Here is a 20447-nt window from a genome sequence, read left to right on the forward strand (position 1 = left end):
GTTACTTTTCAAAGGGCAAACGCAACACTCGTCAAACTCGTTTTGTGAAAATTATAAAAGAAAAGCAGGTTCGCAAAGGATGAAAAGGGCCTCGAAGACACGCAGATATGCAGTCCACGTACCTTAGATGTGAGGGTAGCGTTGTGTAGCTCGTCCAGTGTGGGTCGATAAGCTGCATGTATCGACATTATGTTCCTATAGTTGTCCAGTCGAGGCAGGGCTTCTCTGGTAAAGTGCCTGCAAAACAACAAGATAAAATCATTAGGTTCAGTTCGGATCGTGCATAGGGACTGAGGTACTGCAGTACCCCAACCAAACCGGTTTTTATAGACGGGTACATCTAGTACCCCCCAAGAATATTTTCGTATCAATCAGTTCATTCAAAAGAAGATTGACAGCTCAACTGAACGAAGAAACATCAATCTTAGACAATTAAAATTCTATAAATGATTAATTTAGATATGCATATGTAAGTTTAGGATGCATTAATTAAAGAGAATCGGCCATTTGATGACGCACGGAAAATCTTTCGTACGCTTTTCAGCAGTTTTCCGGCAGACGGTGTGCGATGACTCACGCGACATATGGCTCACGCTACTTTTTGACTGTAATCTATTCAAAAAGCACAGAGACTCTCGTAAACATCCGCTATATTGTGCCAGTGTAAATTCGAACGGTTCGATTCGAAAATTATCATTACAAAACTGGTATAATTTTAGGCTTTTAAAATTGTATACCGAAAGTGATGAATATTGATAAATTATGTACATATGTGTGCGACCCGAATGTGTTGAGGTCATCTGTAATTAAAAAGCAACCATTGCGGAGTTTACTCAATAAGAATAGGCGATTTAGAGTAGAATTTAAATTCTACGTCTGTTTACTCGTTCGATTCTTGAGACATGTGTACACACATTTGTCACACTTTCGTACTATCTGCTGACCTTAGTGGTATCTGTCAAATTTTATTTCGGTAAAAAGTCAATCAAAACCATATCGACAAACCAGTCATGTTCCATCCTTAATTTCATCTTATAAATTCCATTCAATGCAGTATTTATTCAAAAAGTTGATAAACAAACTATATTTTATACGAATGGCTATTTATATTGATCTTAATAGCTAAATACAACTATGGGGGACTCCTTTTTATTTTTAACTAACCCGAAGACGTGATTGATAAACCAATTGAATTAAAAGTAACCGGTAATAGCGTACCTATGTATGTATATAAAAATGTATTATCTTATTATAACGGACTGTCTAAAAATTCGGTGTTTAAATACATACTTAACTTGTTGTTCAAATACTTAAAATACCAAGCAAAAATAATGGATTTTGGGTTAAAAAATAGGCAATGAGTTGTTAAGAAAAACTGAAATGTATGTAGATACGAGTACTTGTATCTAGTACATGTTACTTACCGATAGCGTAAATGAACAATAATTGCCTTAAAATTGTTAGTTTCTTTTTGGGTATTAGTTAATCGCGATGGATAGACGTACCAAATTTAAATTTGAAGTACATATATTTAAGTAATTAATTCATGGTAGTGAGACCTATGAAAGCCAATCTATTCAACAAATTAATGAATGGATTATATAACGTCACGTCATTGTGAAAAGAGACAATTGAGAAATGATCGATTGTCTATAAAAACATTCGCAATACGACACGACATTCATAATGTACGGTTTCCTCACAAACATTTCCCGGATATAAATTGTCACATCGTGATTGCAATAGTAATGAAATGCGAAAATACCGTTAGAACAATTAAACATAAAAAAGTTGCATAATATAAAACTATAATGCTCAGAATCAGTGATCAGGGAAATAAATGATTACATTTTAAATATAATATTCATGATCATGAACAAAAAACAATTAAAAAAACTATCAACAGAAAAAGATAAATGAGAATTCATGTAATTTATTGAAGTACAATACAATACTGCCTTTCTAATGGAAACCTAATATTTATTTATAGATTATATGAACTTTTTGAATATAGAACATGAGTTCAAATAGATATCAAATAATATAGCAACGTCAATTAAAATTAATCTAAGATTGAATTATCATAGTCACGACATTGTCTTGGAAAGGTCATTTTTTTACAATAACTATCCCGTTGAATTTATAGTTGAAACATCGTTAAATGTATATATACATATGTAAATACATATAACTGATGTTTATGTTTATTGCATATGTCTATTATTTTAAATAGCCCACCAAAACTGACTGGTTTTCTTAAGCCATTAAAATTATTATACTTATCGTATTATTCAAAGCTTTTACCTGAAACTTTTGCCATATTTCGTGTCTTGGACGTTATAGGGGTCGTTGTGTGATGTAAGAGGGTCATCACTGTCATCTCCAGACTGTTCATCACTGGTGTGACCTTCAGCCGCTGCCATCTGAATTAAAATAAGAAAAAAAAAACGATTGTGAATAAAATTGCAATTTGAGAATCGTCGCTCATTTGCACATAACGTATAATTGTTTAAAGTCTCTCATTTTGACGTCGACGTTGTCCAGACGATAAATCATAATTTTGGTGCAAATGTCACGGAGCGACACCGACTTGTGTTTTATTATGCATCATTATGATTTTATGAAGACAGTCACGACACAAGTTTTGCCCCCCACTCGGGAAGAATTTTTGTACAAGGTAATATACAACGAAAGCAAAACGATGAACACCAGGTATATTAATTAAATGAAATACGAAATGTCTCTACCCGTTTTAATATAAGAATAAGATGAGTGAAACACGCACTAAGAAAAAATATTTTTTAAAGCATTAAATAGTACATAGTATGTGTATTTATTTCAGAAAAAAATCGACTGTGGTTCATCTTTTATGTACCAGCAGTCAAAAATTCACGATAAAAATTGAAAGGTTGAAATATACTAATTAAAAGGAGTAAAAAAGCTTTTTATAAATATATAAATATATTATTGTCATATATGTATGTATATCTTTTACACGTGAATAACGAATGCTATTATGTATTAAAATAAGAAATTCTAGAATTCAATCCGACTAATTTTCTTAAGAATTTTTCATACCGAAAAACATCTGAAGTCAAGCCAAATTTGTAATCACTTTTCGAAGGAATCTAATTTTAAAATATTGATACTTAAAATTTAATCACAAGACTATTTTACGACTTTGATTTATGAACGAGAGTGTAATTAGCCTATTCTCTGAAAACATGTGAGTAACATGTCTTTGTTAGCATTTAATATCGACATTAAAGACCATATTAAATCGTAAATAGTTCATAACAATTTTACGAAGCGTGATTTTATGTACGAAATTATGAGTACCAGTGGCGTGCCGCCATTGGACCAAAAGGACTAAGTTAGTCCCCTGAAAGTTTTTATCCAAAATTTAATAATATCAACAATTCAATTACAATAAATACAAATGATATTGTTATTGATCTTGTTCACTCGGAACAGTGAAGTTCAGAAACTAGAATAGTGGATTATTATGAATTTATAGCCCGGCGCTACCCTGCGCCCCATTGTCCATTTCTATGGTGAACCTTTTTTTTGCTCTCTAGCTTTGTAGTTTGCCCTCTTTCCTGGAAAAGGACCGTCCTCTAGTTATGCTATGGTCCTCTACGTCGTTCGCTTGCACGGACTCTCCGTTTCAATTCTGTTCCCTTCGCGGTACTGGCGAATTGTATAAGCGTTCCGTCAGCAAAACATTTTTTTAATTTACTCGTCCTTCAAGAATGTATGGAATTCACATTTATACAGAACTTCTCCAGTGCAAATATGGCAAAGGGCTCGCTCACGCAACAATTCCCTCCATACCAATCAGTGCGGAGTGCGCGGCAACAAATAACGAGGCCTTAGAATGTTGCATTCTCGATCGATTGTTCGACAAATCATTCAAAAGATTGAATTTGGAAAACAAACAAGACGTTATTAGGATATATCTGTTAGCCACAAAATTTAAAATTATTCTTCAAGAAAGATTACTATAATTCAATTATTATTATTTTTTTGTCTATACCTAATCCCCTGTGTTAAAAGTCACGGCATACCACTGATGAATACATTACAGTTACATACATGAAATTTAATTATCGTATGCGAATAAGATGTTCCATAGATTTTAGAAAAGTTTAACTCGAGGTAATACGGAAGTATGTATTCTTTCACTTCAACAAAATACCTACTTGCTGTTCATAAAATTATAATCTGTTTATTATGTCACATGCGTGCGTTTAAACACAGAAAGCATATCAATTACTTCAACGGAAGCTTTTTCAATTACTTAAGGAAAAGAAAATCACCATAAAATTTGACGTCACGGTTATAATTAAAAAATAATAAAGTAAAAAAAAAATTCAATGGTCAAATGTTTGCCGAGTAATTAGCACTCGAAATCTCGGAATCTGGAATATGGTAAGCACATGTTCATATGTACATATGTATGCTTTTCGACACATTTATAAATATTATATATGTATGTAGATATATTAAAATTTCTTACATACAGTTCAACGATCAGCATGAATGAAAAGGACTCGACTTCTTTCTTACTGAAAATTTAATACTCAAAAGTACTAAAGAAAAAAGTTAATTATGTTTTTTCGTTTTTTATATCCATTTTTTCCTTCAAACAGATCGTCGCCAAATTTTTCCAATGAGTATAATCATGCAAAAATTCTGCGATTGAAAAGTCTGTTCTGATGAATACGAATACATATGTATATGAATTCTAATCTATGCAGAGCAGGATAATGAGTGAGAAAGGTATTAATTCATATTATTACAATACTAGCAAAGTTAATATACATATGTACTTAAATAAATTTGCCTGCGCAAAAAATATAATATTTGTATTAACTAATGATATTTAGAATTTCCATAAAATCATACTACCAAGGAACCAAAAGCAGGCTAGCCCAAATGGATATATTTGGCTAAAGCTATGTACATATGTAGTATTCGCAAAGCTTTTTATGCAATACATTCGCTTTTCAATTTTTTAACAATGACATGTACAACACCACTAAATTTGATGCGAACGACAGGTGACAATACCTCTGCAAATTTATTTTTTATATCTTTTCTCTTTTGTACCGTAACTATACAGCGTGCGACAAAAAAAATGGGCGTCCGATGAATCAGCGGGCTAATATGGCGACGGAAACTCGATTCCAATTAGGGTCGACAATTTACAGAATTTTCTGATGATGACACGTACACACATAATCGCGAGAACGTTGCTAATTTGTGGTTAACATGTCGAGTGCGATGCGAAAGGGTTAATCGAAAACGACAATTTAACTTCTCCCTTGACGATAGCGGTCTGAAACCGCAAACGTGTAAAAGTAAAATAAAAATTGAAAGCATGCACCTTTTCCAGTTCAATAAACTTCGTTTATCTTGAACTCGTTTAATTTGTGAGAAATAATCAATTACATATAAAAGGCATTATTAAATTACGCTTAAAAATAATGCGAATAAACGTGTTTTATATAGCCTTGCAATAATGCGGTTGAATTCTAATATTACGAACCGCATAAACTAAAGACAGTTCAGTTGTATGTACAAACATACATATGTACTTGAGATCTTTTATAAATAAAATATACATCTTAATTTTATTTAATCAAACAAATCCTTTATAAGATATGAAAGTAATATTATAAGATAAGTATATTGTGTATATTTATACACAATAAATTCCTAAGTTATAAATACGTTATGTTAACCCTTTGGCTGCTACGAGATTTTTGAATGTCCAAGCGAAAAATGCTAACATTTGTAATTATTTTGAAAAAAAATAAATATAATATTTTTTTTTACATACTTACTTCGCCGAACACTCGTAATTTTTATAATACTTTATATTTTATTTTATTTTATTTTTTTATTTTTTCATTTAATTTACACCAAGAAGGCCTAACAGGTAAACCCAATGCACCTTCCTGGCCAAAGACAATTATATAAACATATATGTATACCATCCATATATACACAAATTCTTACACGTATACACAAATACAGATACATACATTCATAAATATAAAAATACACATATATACATATACATACATACACACCTACATATATATATATACATACACACATACATATACATATATACATATACATACACACATATATATACATATATACATATACATACATATATACATATACATATACATACATATATATATACATATATATATATATATATATATATATATATATATATATACATATATACATACATATACATATATATACATATATATATATACCCACACATACATACATACATATACATACATACACATATACATATACATATACACATACATTACATACATCCATAAACATACAAACATTATACATGCATATACACATAAACACATCAATACACATAAATAAAGATAAATTACTCATATATATATATATATACATATATATATATATATAAATAAAAAATAGCATACATATATAAATATAGATAAAACCAACATACATACACATTATGCTAAATAATAACATTACAAAATGAAAACAACATGTGTAAATATGTATGTAGCTAGAAGTCATTTAAAATATGCTGCCTGACAGAACTGTATGATGAAGTAAAAACATCAAGGCTCCCAGAAAGCAGGTTAAATAGTCGAATGGCTCTTGAAAGGGGTGAGTCATCAAGCACATTAGTCCTGGCCCGAATAGGTAGGAATAGAGTTCTGGAGCGAGATTCTCTCAGTTTCTCAGGTACTCTAAGTTTAAGATTACACAGAACTTCAGGAAGATGATATTCACCCCTTAGAATTTTTAGAAAAAGCTTACCAAGATGATTGTTTCTACGTGAAGCTAAGGAGTCAAAGCCCAAGGAGCCCATGACAAACTTACTAGGAAATAAGTAGGGATAGCGCCCAAACTCTCTCATGTAGAGATAGCGAAGAAATTTTCTTTGCACCCTCTCTAACATTAGCGTGTACCTTAAATGATTAGGACTCCATATGGCCGAACCAGATTCAAGCAAACTGCGCACCAATGTAGTATACAGTAAACGCGTCACTCTGGTGCTATTAAAGGCGCGTGAGTTTCTGATGACGAAGCCTAAAGTTTTTGTAGCCCTATTGCACACATCTTGGATATGAGAATTAAAATTCCAGATATTTGAAAAAGTAATTCCCAAATCCTTGATATGTGTGTGACGGGCAAGAATAGAGCCATCAATATTGTAACCAAATTCAATTGATGATCGAGATCTGGAAAAAGAGACAATGTGACACTTTTCAACGCTTATCGGAAGACAATTTGAGTGTGACCAAATAACGAGTGAATCTAAATCGCTCTGTAGCAGTAGAGCATCGGAAGAAGATTCAACGCACCTAAAAAGTTTTAGATCATCTGCATATAATAAGAAGTTGCAGTTGTGGAATATTTCCCTAATATCATTAACAAATAAAATGAATAGTAAGGGGCCAAGATTAGAACCCTGTGGAACACCAGAGCAGGTTGGGTATTCAACAGAAGAATAAATTCCATATTTTACAAACTGACGTCGATCCTTGAGATAATTTGTGAATAACTGAGAGAGACCATATGAGAAACCATAACCAATTAGTTTATTGATAAGGATGGAGTGATTTACTTTGTCGAAAGCCTTTTCGAAATCCGTGTAAACAGTATCTGTTTGAATATTAGCATCCAAGGAACCTGTTACAAAACCAGAAAATGACAACAAATTTGTGGTCGTTGAACGTTGTGGACGAAATCCATGTTGCTGATCAATAATCATACTCTGGCAATGATTGAAAATATACCTATGAAGTATAATTTCAAAAAGTTTTGCAGAAGAGGATATTATAGCAACCGGGCGATAGTTTCTAATGGAATACTTATCACCTTTTTTATGGATCGGAGTTACTTTCGAACACTTCCATGATACAGGAAAAACTGAAGTCTTCAGCATTAGATTAAAAATAAAAATCAATGGAGACGAGAGTCCAGGCTCACTACCCTTTAAAATGAAATCTGGAATGAAATCTGGTCCAAAAGATTTAATATTTTTAATTTTACCAAAACCGTAGCGTAAATCAGATAAATGGAACTTGTCAACAGACAATAATGGAAACATGGAGGAATCTAAACTAGGGGAAGTCATAACAGTAGTCGAATCAAAAACCGAATGAAAATAGTTAGCAAAGGCATTTGCGATGCTGTCATGACCAATAAAGTCCTCATCCATATCGTGCATTTTCGTAAGTTTTGAATCTATAATTCGTTTGCTGTTGATGAAGCTCCAAAAATTTTTCGGATTCTGAGCAATTGAATTTTCACAATTAGTAATGTATTCCTCGTAAGCGGAAGTCGAGATCCGCTTAAAAAGAGTACGCAAGTTACAGAAATCAATAAAAAATGTAGGATCTTTATATTTTTTCCATATTTTATGTGCATTATTTTTCTTGTGCATTAATGAAATTATTCGGGAATTATACCACTTTGGGTAAACCCTTGCTTCATTAATTTGACGCTTTCTCATAAAACATTTATCAAATACAGAGTTAACGATACTATAAAAGGAATCAACGGCAGAATTAACATCAACGCACTCATATAGTTTATCCCAATTACAAGCAAAAAACAAACTATTGAGGATCACGAAATCAACACCATCAAACAACCATCCACCCGGAGCCGGTATATTAGCAGAATGAAAATGAGAGGAAGCCGAAACAAGTGTATTTACTTCTAACTCAAGCGCCGGATGGTATGGATCCTCAGGCAGCAAAGGAAATAGGCTTCTAGATACATTGCAAGAAATAAAATTTAAATTAGTGAAAATTAAATCTAATAAATTATTATTACAATTAGTTATTGAGTTCAATTGACTCATATTAAATAGTTCTGACATAAAAATTAATTCATTAGGAACATAATTCAAACTTCTAGGATTAAAATCACCCAAGATCATGACTTTCCTGCCAGCCAAAACATTAAAATTATTAATTTATTAATTAATTAATATATACATTTTTAAGAAGCAGTCGTGGACTAGTGCTCTCTCTTTCTGTCTTGCTTTTACATGCGTGCGTGCGAAAGAGATACCTACATATATACACTAAATAAGTTTTGACGATTGTTTTCCGAGGCTTTATTCTTTTCAATAATCTATTTTTAGATATCGATGTATCCTTACAACATGCGATATATTCGAAACAGGTAGCGGTCTCTCTCTCTTTCTTTCTTGGTTTTAATTGTGTACGTGTGAGCGAGACACACAAGGATGCGAAGTTTCTAATAATCAAATAATTTTTCAACATGTATCATAAACATTTTGTATGCATTTCAGTTGCATTTGATTGATTGCATGAATTCGTGACGTCTCGTGACCTATATAATTGAAAGCGGATTTCTATTGTTTTTTGCCATTTATTTTAACTCTGCAAAATGATATCGGACAGTGAAAGTGATGAAAGCGAAATAATAGCTCCTCGCCGAGGAACTCGACAAATCAGCAGCTCTACTGATTCTGAAAATGAATTTATCGACAATAATCAATTCCCAAGTAATAACTCCTTATATGACATTGACAACGAACCCGAAATTTACTTTGATGATGAACCCGAAATTGAAGAGCTTTTATTTAAAAAATTGATAAATATTTATAAAGCTTGATTGAAAAATAAATATAAATACGTATATAAAAAAAATGTTTCGTGCCACTGATGCGCTGGTGGCTCAAAGAAAGTATTGAAATACGACAATTAATGACGTCAACAACGATCGTCGTAGCAATCTTCGCCGATTTCAAAACAACGATTTATCGTTGTTGTAGCAGTCAAAGGGTTAAGAACACATGGACTGTTTAATGTCCAACGTCAAGTTTTGCTTATGCACTATTTTGGGACGATTACAGAATAACAATATGTCAACAATTTTAGCATAATAATTTCGTTTTCATAAAAAAAATAATGAACCGCAATAATTTATCATTTTTTGTCTAAAAATACTATTAAAATAATTCTAAAAAATGCAGTCATACATACTTATATGCAAATTTTGCATGAATAGTCCTATTGAGAAATTGCGCAAAAAACTGCCTATAAAAACATTCAATAGATTGCATACTTGCATAACAATAAATATTGCTTAAATTATTTATTTTGCGTTTTTAAATTATTTAAAAAATCAAGTGAGTGATTGAAACTACAATGTAACTAATAAAAGAGTTGGAAACCTTATGTCAATAAATTAAAAAAATATATGTATTATTAAGTTCATACGTATGTACAACTAGCTCACCTGTGGATTACTGAATGTACCTAACGATATGTATGCAATTATTATTTTAATATATGAAATAAAACCACCGGTGTTCAATTTGACGTGTCAACGGTTAAGCCTTATTATTTTGTCATTTTGTGTTTTTGCTATTTTTTTTAACATATTCGAAGAATCGTCATGTGTTGTTTTTTATGCAATAAAAAAAACGAAAAAGAAAATTGGAAGTGGAAAAGCGTTGAAGCCATAGTTTCAACTCACATGCCATACTCAATAATTAAAACCATGTACTTAATATTATTTAAAAAAATCTATTTGAGTGAAATATATTTGAGATATGTATAAAATATAATAGTTCATATTTCTCATATATACGTACATATGTACAATCCATAAGTTTCTGAAAAATAAATCATGAATTTTAAATTAATTCTAAAAATAATAAATGAAAGTGTGGTTTTGTTGCCGGTTTACCGATTTTGACAATTGCATTCTTTATGCATAATGCATACAATTACACAATTTTAAAATTACATTTCGAAAAAAGCCGATATATAAACAAGTGAGCGTATGAAATGTTTGTATGTAAATTGTCAATTAAAATATTCGTAGCGCATGATCGATTTATCTACATATATTGTATTTTAACCGTCAGTTTTTCAACTCAATTTTGGAATGTTTGCAAATTTAAAAAAAAATCATGCTAGATCACCATAATTTTAAAATTTAATATCTTTCATTAAATGTAAAATAATATTTGTTACAAAATCAATGGAAATTTATTTAAAATATAAAAACTATCACGATACACACCTCTTTCTTATTTAATATCATCAACATTTAACACTTTTTATTGCTCATCCTTTTGAAATAGTAGTAAAATGATATTGTATGTATAATATTGATCAAAATCTTCCCATGAAAATTATCAACATGCTGAAGAAAACAGTATTAAAAAATGAACTTTTCTCTAATTAAATTCACGACGGACAAACAAACGCTGTGCATTATTATTATGCATAAGAAAGTTGTTTTAAAAAAGTTTGAATACTACTGACTAGTTGAAGTCTCTTATAGATTTAAAAGTTTAATTCTTAAACTTCACCAAACTTTTTATCAACGTGATAAAAAGTTTATGGATAATTACCGAGACAAATTTAGGTAGGTATTATAAAATATGAAAATATTAGACATGAACTGCAGAAAAATTCATTGAGAATTATTTTATAATAAAAAGTGCCTATCATTGAAAATACATATCTAAGAAAAATGATTTTGAAATATTTGTTAAAAAAAGTTAGTTTTTGTATGCATTGAAAACTTGCGGTTTTCTTCTCACAGTGTTTATTGAAATAATTTGTGGATATAAAAAAGGTTTCATTTTTTTTGTATGAGCAGACATCTGCCGCGTGTGTACGTAAACGCATACTACCTATACCCCCCCTTTTCATTAAAAAAGACTCAAACTCTCGCAGTATTTTATTTTTTATTTTTTACATTCATATTCAGAAACTAACCAAAGAATTAGCATCCATTTTTAAATTTAAAAAACTTTACTTATTAAAGTATGTACATATTACTCAATTCGACAATTTCGTATCACAAATAAATATGCGTCAACAAATTCAAGTTAATTCTACGTGAGTAAAATTGTTTGGAATTGACAAAATACTACATCTAAAAATATATATGTACATTCATATTTCATAGAAAGAATTGATAGGTACATACATACATAGATACATATATGCATTTGTTCATAAAAAAGATCGCAATCGATTTTAACAGGTAAAAAAAAGCATATGAACTCGGATATAAAATTGAGCTAAAAAAATACATATGTACCTGAAATCTAGTGGAGGGGTGGTTCTTGAATCTGGACGGTTTTTCTGTGTTTCTGAAGCTGCTTTTGGTGATGACAGCTCTGCCGGAAGTCGGGGCAATTTTAGCCGGCTTTTCAACCACCTGAGAGAAATTATCCGTATCGGAGTGAGGGCCGAAGTGAGCACCGTCATCATTGCCGAACACGAGACCGGCTTCCGGATCTTCACCTTCAGCCGGAAATTCCACAGGATAGCGAGCTCCCCCATTGGTGTTGGCCATAGACTTGGCCGAGCTGACCTTCCTGAAGCGGCCGATCACCACGTCATTCTTCCCCTCGGGCTGGTCATCAGCCTTCTTGTTCTTCAGCTGCTCCATCTCGATGGGCTTCTTGCTCTCTGGCGCGGTACCGTTGCGTTCTTTCGAAAACATCGCGACAAATCAACAATGCATATCAACGATGAATGAAAACCGAAATGAAAGCTGTGTTCGATTTTGAAAGTGTTCGTCGAAGATGACTGTTTATGTTGATATGTGTTTGAAACACGTGTTTTTGAATCGTGGAGTGAGAGTTGTGACAAACCACGCGTCCTAGCAGCACGAAGATCTGCCCCCAACTAACCGGCTTCTTGTCAACTTGTGGTGTTCACATTGGCTTGTACCCCCGCTCGTTATACCAGTGGTTTATAACATTTCGTAACGATATTTCAATTCAAATAATTGACAATTCGAAACATATCTAGAACATAAAATACATATACATATTTCCGAAATTTTATTTTAACAGTTTTATCGTCGCGAAGTAGGTAGGTAGGATTTTCAACATAGTATAAATAGCAGTACCAAAGAACTGTCTAAATTTATATGTAGCCATTAAGAGGGCTGGACCCAGAGAGATGTAATAAGTAGAGGTAGGATAGTCACAGTGCTATCCATTGTTCGGCAAACCTTTAACAATGCATTTACAACCTTTGAACAATACACGGCCCCCTCAGGCTCCGGTGACTAGTAATAAGTAAAGAGCGGACCCAGAGCGCGCTGTTCATTGTTCACATGTTGTAAATGCATTGTTAAAGGTTTGCCGAACCTTTTTTACAAAGCATTTACAACAATGGAACAATAGACGGCGCGCTTTCGGTCCTACCTCTAGTAATAAGTAGAGGTAGGATAGTCACAGTGCTATCCATTGTTCGGCAAACCTTTAACAATGCATTTACAACCTTTGAACAATACACGGCCCCCGCAGGCTCCGGTGACTAGTAATAAGTAGAGGTAGGATAGCCAAGGGGCCGCTCATTGTTCCATTGTTGTAAATCCTTTGTAAAAAAGGTTCGGCAAACCTTTAACAATGCATTTACAATATTTGAACAATACGCGGCACCTTATGGGTCCGGTGACTGGTAATAAGAATAGAGGGGCCCTTACGAATAAATAATTGTTATCAATTTTTCGCGGTACGTCTCTATAAATATGCTACATCGCACGGAATACAATCGGATCTATTTACTTATAAAAATGTAGCCCATGTTGTTTATTGTGTGTTTTTGAATGTATTGTGCAACTTTTACCGATGCTTGCCCATCTTGCGAGTAATATAAACAAACAGAGAAGTTTTTATCGGACATACGTCGAGTACCAAGCGTCAAATACGACTGATGCTAAAATTATTTAGATCTGTCCGTGGACAGAATGTCACTTGACAACAAAAGAATACCTAAAGCCACTTCTATTAATATTACATTTCTATGGCTGGACCCCAGCGCCTTGTCCATACAAACGTACAAGGTCGAAATCACACAGCGCGGTATGTGGGACGTTTTTTTTAGATAGTTTTAAACATATATAAAAAACGTAGCATACCTGGTACGTATACCATGTCCATGACCGTCCGGCCGGTCGGACGGTCCACTCCTTTATACCCTTTACGGTCAAATTGTATGGTTTTATTTATCCTTGCTTGAGAGTGATCGATAACGGTTTTAAGAAATATAGGAGAACTTGTCGACGTACCACATACTGCATACCACGCTGTGTGATTTCGGCCTTAGACTTCTCCCTTCCTCAATTATTTTTTAATATCCTATGGATATCCACCATAGGCATGTTTCAATTTATTTTTTATTTTTTGATTAATCAAAAAATTGAAACATGCCTATGGTGGATATAGATAGCATATTAAAAAATAATTTCTCTAGTGCCATAATTGAAGAAGGGAAAAGTCTAATACATTTGTATGGGCAAGGCGCTGGGGTTCAGCGCTCTTAAGAATTGTAAATAGTTTTTTGAGCTATTTTTCCTATTATGCTGTACATTTACATTTGAATAATATAATACTATGATTACTAACAAAAATAAAATAAAATTGTAAAATAGAAAACGATCAGTAGATCAGTAGCTTTTAAAATAGTAGTAGATTATAAAATAGATATAAGATGCATTCTGAACATAATTTGGTAATAATAAAAAACATTTAAAAATCAAAATATGTGGGCATCATACAACGGGATAATATTTTTGGCACGGCTGCACGGCCGATAAATGGTACTCTTATACAACTTATAAGCAGATTTGTTTAAATTTATCCTCATATATACATAATGATATGTATGTTTATATGTATGTATGTATGTCCATACAGGAAAGTCGCTTAATGAACTAGTATTAAAAATAGCTTTGCGTCGGGTATAAATTATTATATAATTTGTTTGACTTAAATATGAATCATACCCGACTAAATCTACATACAGACATACATGTACATATAAATATTTATGAAAGTTCTAGGAAAGAAACTACAATACCAAATATTTGCATTTTAAATAATGGAAAAAAACGGATATCTAAAATTGTTTCGAATATTTTATATATATTTATACAGACTTGTATATTATAAACAGGGCCGCCATATATGTGTATGTATGTTTATTTGTATGTACATACGTCGACGTATGTACAAAAAAAAGCATAAAATAAAAATTTATTTTAAGAATACATATGTCACTAAGCAATATTTTACATATTTAGATTTGAAAAATTGTTAAACTGCTAATAACATGTTTAGCAATGCTAAATAAATAAGCACTATTACAATTATAATATAAACTATTCACTGTCATACAATTATAGCAATTTACTAATGAATACGTTTCGTGAAAGCCGCAAAATTAATTGCTAAACGCCAGAGAAAATACTGAAAATTGCGCTCATTTGTACAATTGGATTGTTCCATTCAATTATCTTAATTGGTAATGAAAGTCACCTTTTGATGTATTGTTGAAGTTGGCCGTAAAACGTGATGAAAATGAAATATCGAGCGGTGAAGTACACGATCTCGTTGTTGGGATTGCTTGGATTGCATCACCACCTGGTTTAAATGTGAGGGGAAACAACAATTTTATTGATTTATACCGTTCTCTCCCCTCTGGGTTTGAGCAAAACCAATCCCCTCTTGCATTAAGAAAATATAATTGTGTTCTTTTCAATATGACTACCTGAATTTGAATACATAGATTTGAAACCAGGTGGTGATAACCCAGATTTCAAGCATCTGTTGGTAGTCATTATATTTATCTGAATTTAATTGTATTATAATTGCCTAGCTTATTATTTTGTCTTATCGCAGATTGCAATTTTCAATCTAGCACATTTATATACTTACATAATTAATGTCAACAAAGAATAAAACGATATATGAAATGTTGTAGATCACTGCAGTAATTTAATTCGTCATTCCTGAAAAAAATTTCATTGCAAAGATTACCAAAAAAATGTGGAACGCTTCACGATTTTGCGTGTCATCCTTGCGCAGGGGCCATGCTAATCTTCTCTGTATCGTTCCAATTTTAGTATATGTCCTGCCGAAGCAGGACGAATTTCGTGCTGTTATAGTTGTATATATACTGTGTTTCGTCAATATAACCTCTAGGCAAAATAATGCCAAACCACCTAGCGCCATCTATTGAAAATAATATTATCATTATTTATATTATAATTTCATATTACAATATTTATAAGTACGTCCATAAAAAAAATATTAAAATAATTATGAAAATTGTATAAACATTACAAAGAAATTAAATATAAATATCTATAAAATATGTAAATATAAAATTTTATAGTGACACCTATATATTTTTTTAAAAAGCTATATAAAATTTTACAATATGATGTATGGTGTCTCAAAAGTTGCTAACTTTTTTTTACTAACGATAGGTGTTCAATGGAATCTAGATTTGATCTCAATTTATTATCACATCATCTTCCTCCTCGTCCTCCTGTATGTGCCCAATATAAATATGTATGAAAGCAGGATTAGGTCTGCCATCTATCCAAGGGCTAAAGAGACCAAGTTCTCTACACGGACACGATTCTTTTATTTCCAATTTACTGAGATTTCTTCTTTTTTTTTTTAATTTCGTCGACTTTTAAATATTTTATTTAAAAAAAACCCCTGTACACTCGAATAAATTAAGTAGCTTGGCATTGCTTCATTCTTTCGTTCTTTCGATAAAACCAATGGTGATCATGGCGAAGAGAGTAAGTAGCCGAAAATACTGACAACTATTTTACCAATTCCTGTTGACCAATATTCGAAAAATATTTTCATGTTGAGTACTGGATGAAGAAAATATTTTATATAATGTTTTTAAAGTACCCTTTTAGTTGTGGTTGTCCGTTAAATTAAGATTAGCCCCCCTCCCCTCACTAAGAAAAAATAATTAGCTGCCCCCTAGATGTCCAAATGTTTTTATGCGGTCCAGTGATTTAAACAAATTTCTTTTATATGATTATTACTTGAAAATAATTGTTGTTTTGCTTACATTTTTTTATTGCATAATACCCAGTTCCGTCCAAGTGTTTAAATATTTGCTTGAAACCCTGGCTTAAGATATTAAAATAGGTTCTCTTTTTTTTCGTCCTTCCCAATTTTTAAAATGAGACCAAATTAATGAACTATGAAAAATTGAAGCTAATATATGAGCCGTTATATTTGAAAGTCGCATAAGTCCATTTTTCTTCATTTCGAGAAACATTTTGCAAAACGTTCAATATAATGATTTGCGTTTAACAATATTTAAAAATACTGGTGGCCTGTTATACGTTTATTCTGAAATTCTGGACAACAATTTGTAAATTAAGTCAAACATAAATAGTGTTGGAACTGAAAATTGCACCACTTTGCACTAAGTTGCTTGGGGGCCCCTGGGCGGTAAAATTGAAATGGGCTCTATATTATTAACCTCATTTAATTTGATAAATTTATCAATATATTAGTGCCTACATAACGATTTTTATTTTACATTCGTATTAATTTTTTAATTACTGATTTAGGCATACAATGAAAAAATAATAAAAATTATGATTTAATTTATCTTTATACCACAATTAGTAATTGTCAATTACTATTCGTAGTTACATCAGATATCAAGTTCCATATTTTTATTACGTGGTTTTTAATTATTTTTGGACTGGAAAAAGATCGTTTTGCTGAAGCATTGTTTGAAATATTCGTAAAATAATTTCCACACTGGAAATGTTGATATCAAATCTGACGCTACTTCGTATGCATCAGCAGCCGACTATTCTTCTTTTCACAAATTTTATAAAACGTAGAAATTGCTCAACTTTATCTTTGAATTGATATTTATTGATATCCTTATAATTTTCATTGAAAGATTGAAGAATAATTTAAAATTTCGTAAAATCTCGTCATATGTATTTTCTGCGATCTAATTTTGTGTCGAAATTTCTTTTCGACCATATGTCGAAACGCTTCAGTGGAAATCAAATGAGTGGAGATCTCGAAGTAATTTATATCATATTCATGACTTAATTACTACTCATAGGCAGTCATAGCTCTGTTAAACTTAATATGATACAGATATTTAGGTACGAGAATAGTTGGAATATTTATCCTTCGGATACCTTTCAAGTAATTGTTGTTTTCAATTATTATTATTGTTTTAATATTCGTTTTATTTATATTCGTATTTTGATTAATTTTTTTTCAAACTTATTAATATTCTTTTGTTTTTTTTTCTTCGTTGGCTTTGTAAAAACAGGTAAAAAAGTCAAATAAAAGAAGAAAATAATATTTCATCATAATGTCTTTGTGTCATGAATAACGGCACTTCGGGAGATCTGCTAAGATTTGGTCTTAAAACGAGTAAGAAAATCATAATATTTTTTTACAGTCGATTACAATATTCATTACACAATAATCCAAATGTTAATGTTATTAATTACAGCCCATTTCAGACGGATAATTGCATATAAAAGAACAAAATAAACGTCCTTCTATAACTTGTGAGTACATACTATAATCTATTCGCAAATTTTGATTTTATTGCTACTTATATCATATTGCATATCAGCTATGCGCATGGGTAGTTTTGGGTATGTATATACGTACATATGTACATACATATGTACAAATATTAGTATTAACTTATTCATTTCGGTATTTTTTAATTCAACGTGTACATTCGCCATATTAGAATATTTTCCACAATATAATAAAAAGGTTATGTGGAATATATACATACAATATGATTCATACAAATTTCATCTTCATGGAGATATAAATAATTATGACTAGAGGTAGGATAGTCACAGTGCTATACATTGTTCCATTGTTGTAAATCCTTTGTAAAAAAGGTTCGGCAAACCTTTAACAATGCATTTACAACCTTTGAACAATACCTTCTGGGTCCGGTGACTAATTATGACACAGGTAAAAGTCTGAATTCTCGACAGGACGGAGACCGCTAGGTTGGAAGGGAGGCTCGGTCGACCCGTTCCTTACTGTGATTGGCTACTCTTTGCGATGCCAATAGTATTGCCGTGCCCTGAATTAACTCGACTTTTACCTGATGAAATACTCCGACATATACTGCCTGGTTCGCATATAATTTCGGATGGTTGGGCAGCGTACGGAAATATTCCATATATTGCGAATGGAATATACACGCATTCATCTGAATATGAATCAATACAATACAGATTTAGATTGGTCTTAGTAATCTATGCAGAGCCGTAGCGATGTTTTTGACGCCCTTGGCAAATATCATATTTGTCGTCCCTTTAATATATTTTTCATTAGAATTTATTTCAAAATATTTAAATCAAAATATTTAAATTTAACATTTTAAAATAAAATAACAAAAAGAAAACAGGTTATTATTTATATTATAAATGTCCCACATTGACAATTTAGCAAAAAATATCATATTATAAAAGGAATCAGTGCACTCAAAGCCCAATTAAAATTTTTATTATTTTGTCGTTTATTTTAATTTTTATAAATGTTTGTTTAATTTTTTTTTATCTAAAACCATATATCTGTCTTGTCCGGTAACCAATTACATTATTAACAACTAACTCTAAATTATTAAAGATACAAAAAACTTATGGAATTTTCCGTGAATTTGACGTTAGAAAAGTCGGTTATTCTATGTATAATCAATATTTATATTACTTGCTAATTCAATTTCTATTGATAAGTATATGTACATATGTATGTACATAGTTGGTAAAAGTTGGAATTCTCGACAGGGCGGACCCTCTAGGCTCGGAAGCGAGGCTCGGTCGACCCGCTCCTTCCTGTGATTGGTGCTTTGCGACTATAGTATTGTGGAAAATATGTGAATGCCAGTGAAAAGAAAGATGAAAGGTCAATTTGGCACAACGCGTGCCCGTATTGATTCATATTCAGATGAATGCGTGTATATTCCACGAACGAATGCGTGTATATTCCATTCGCAATATATGAAATATTTCCGTACGCTGCCCAACCGTCCGAAATTATATGCGAACCAGGCAGTACATGTCGGATTATTTTATCAGATAAAAGTCGAGTTAATTCAGGGTACGGCAATACTATTGGCATCACAAAGAGTAGCCAATCACAGAAAGGAACGGGTCGACCGAGCCTCCCTTTCGACCTAGCGGTCTCCGTCCTGTCGAGAATTCAGACTTTTACCATATTTTTTAAATTCCTTTATTTTTTTATATTTTGAAAATCACTATTATTTTTACTACCAACAGTTTTATACGTAGGCAAGAAAATGCGATCTTACTAAAATCGTTCAAGTTCATTGTTATTTTCTATTGTTATTTTATGGCGACAACTCGACCGCCGATCTCTAGTTGTAACCGCCAAAAAAAATTTTCAAGATACGGCAACGGCAACGGCAGCTGACAAAGGGAAAGGGAAAAGGCAGGTGAGGGGAAGGGGTAGCGCACGTGGCTGCGTATAAACAAGACGGATAGTAAGGAGGTGGGGGGGGGTAACCGTGCCGCGGATCGTCAGCTGTGAGGTGAGAGGCTGCGAGGCT

At 32.0% G+C, this 20447-nt stretch overlaps 1 protein-coding gene and 1 non-coding gene across 2 annotated transcripts in view; both read right to left on the bottom strand.

Moving 5' to 3' along the window:
* Ncc69 (sodium chloride cotransporter 69) overlaps nucleotides 1-12734 on the bottom strand; it is a 36872-nt gene extending 24138 nt beyond the window's left edge. The window contains exons 1-3 of the mRNA XM_077429663.1: nucleotides 12136-12734; nucleotides 2305-2423; nucleotides 123-237 (exon numbers count right to left, since the gene is read on the bottom strand). Coding sequence (XP_077285789.1) covers nucleotides 123-237; nucleotides 2305-2423; nucleotides 12136-12543 — 642 coding nt within the window. The 5' untranslated portion in view covers nucleotides 12544-12734. The remainder of the gene's footprint in view (nucleotides 1-122; nucleotides 238-2304; nucleotides 2424-12135) is intronic.
* Nucleotides 12735-15874: 3140 nt separating this feature from the next.
* Nucleotides 15875-15980, bottom strand: LOC143911426 (U6 spliceosomal RNA). Its single transcript, XR_013260572.1, has one exon. It is a non-coding gene; the product is annotated as a U6 spliceosomal RNA (small nuclear RNA).
* Between the last annotated feature and the right edge of the window lie 4467 nt (nucleotides 15981-20447).

This window comes from Arctopsyche grandis, chromosome 4 (genome assembly GCF_051622035.1).
Source record: "Arctopsyche grandis isolate Sample6627 chromosome 4, ASM5162203v2, whole genome shotgun sequence".
In the NCBI taxonomy this organism is placed as follows: domain Eukaryota; kingdom Metazoa; phylum Arthropoda; class Insecta; order Trichoptera; family Hydropsychidae; genus Arctopsyche; species Arctopsyche grandis.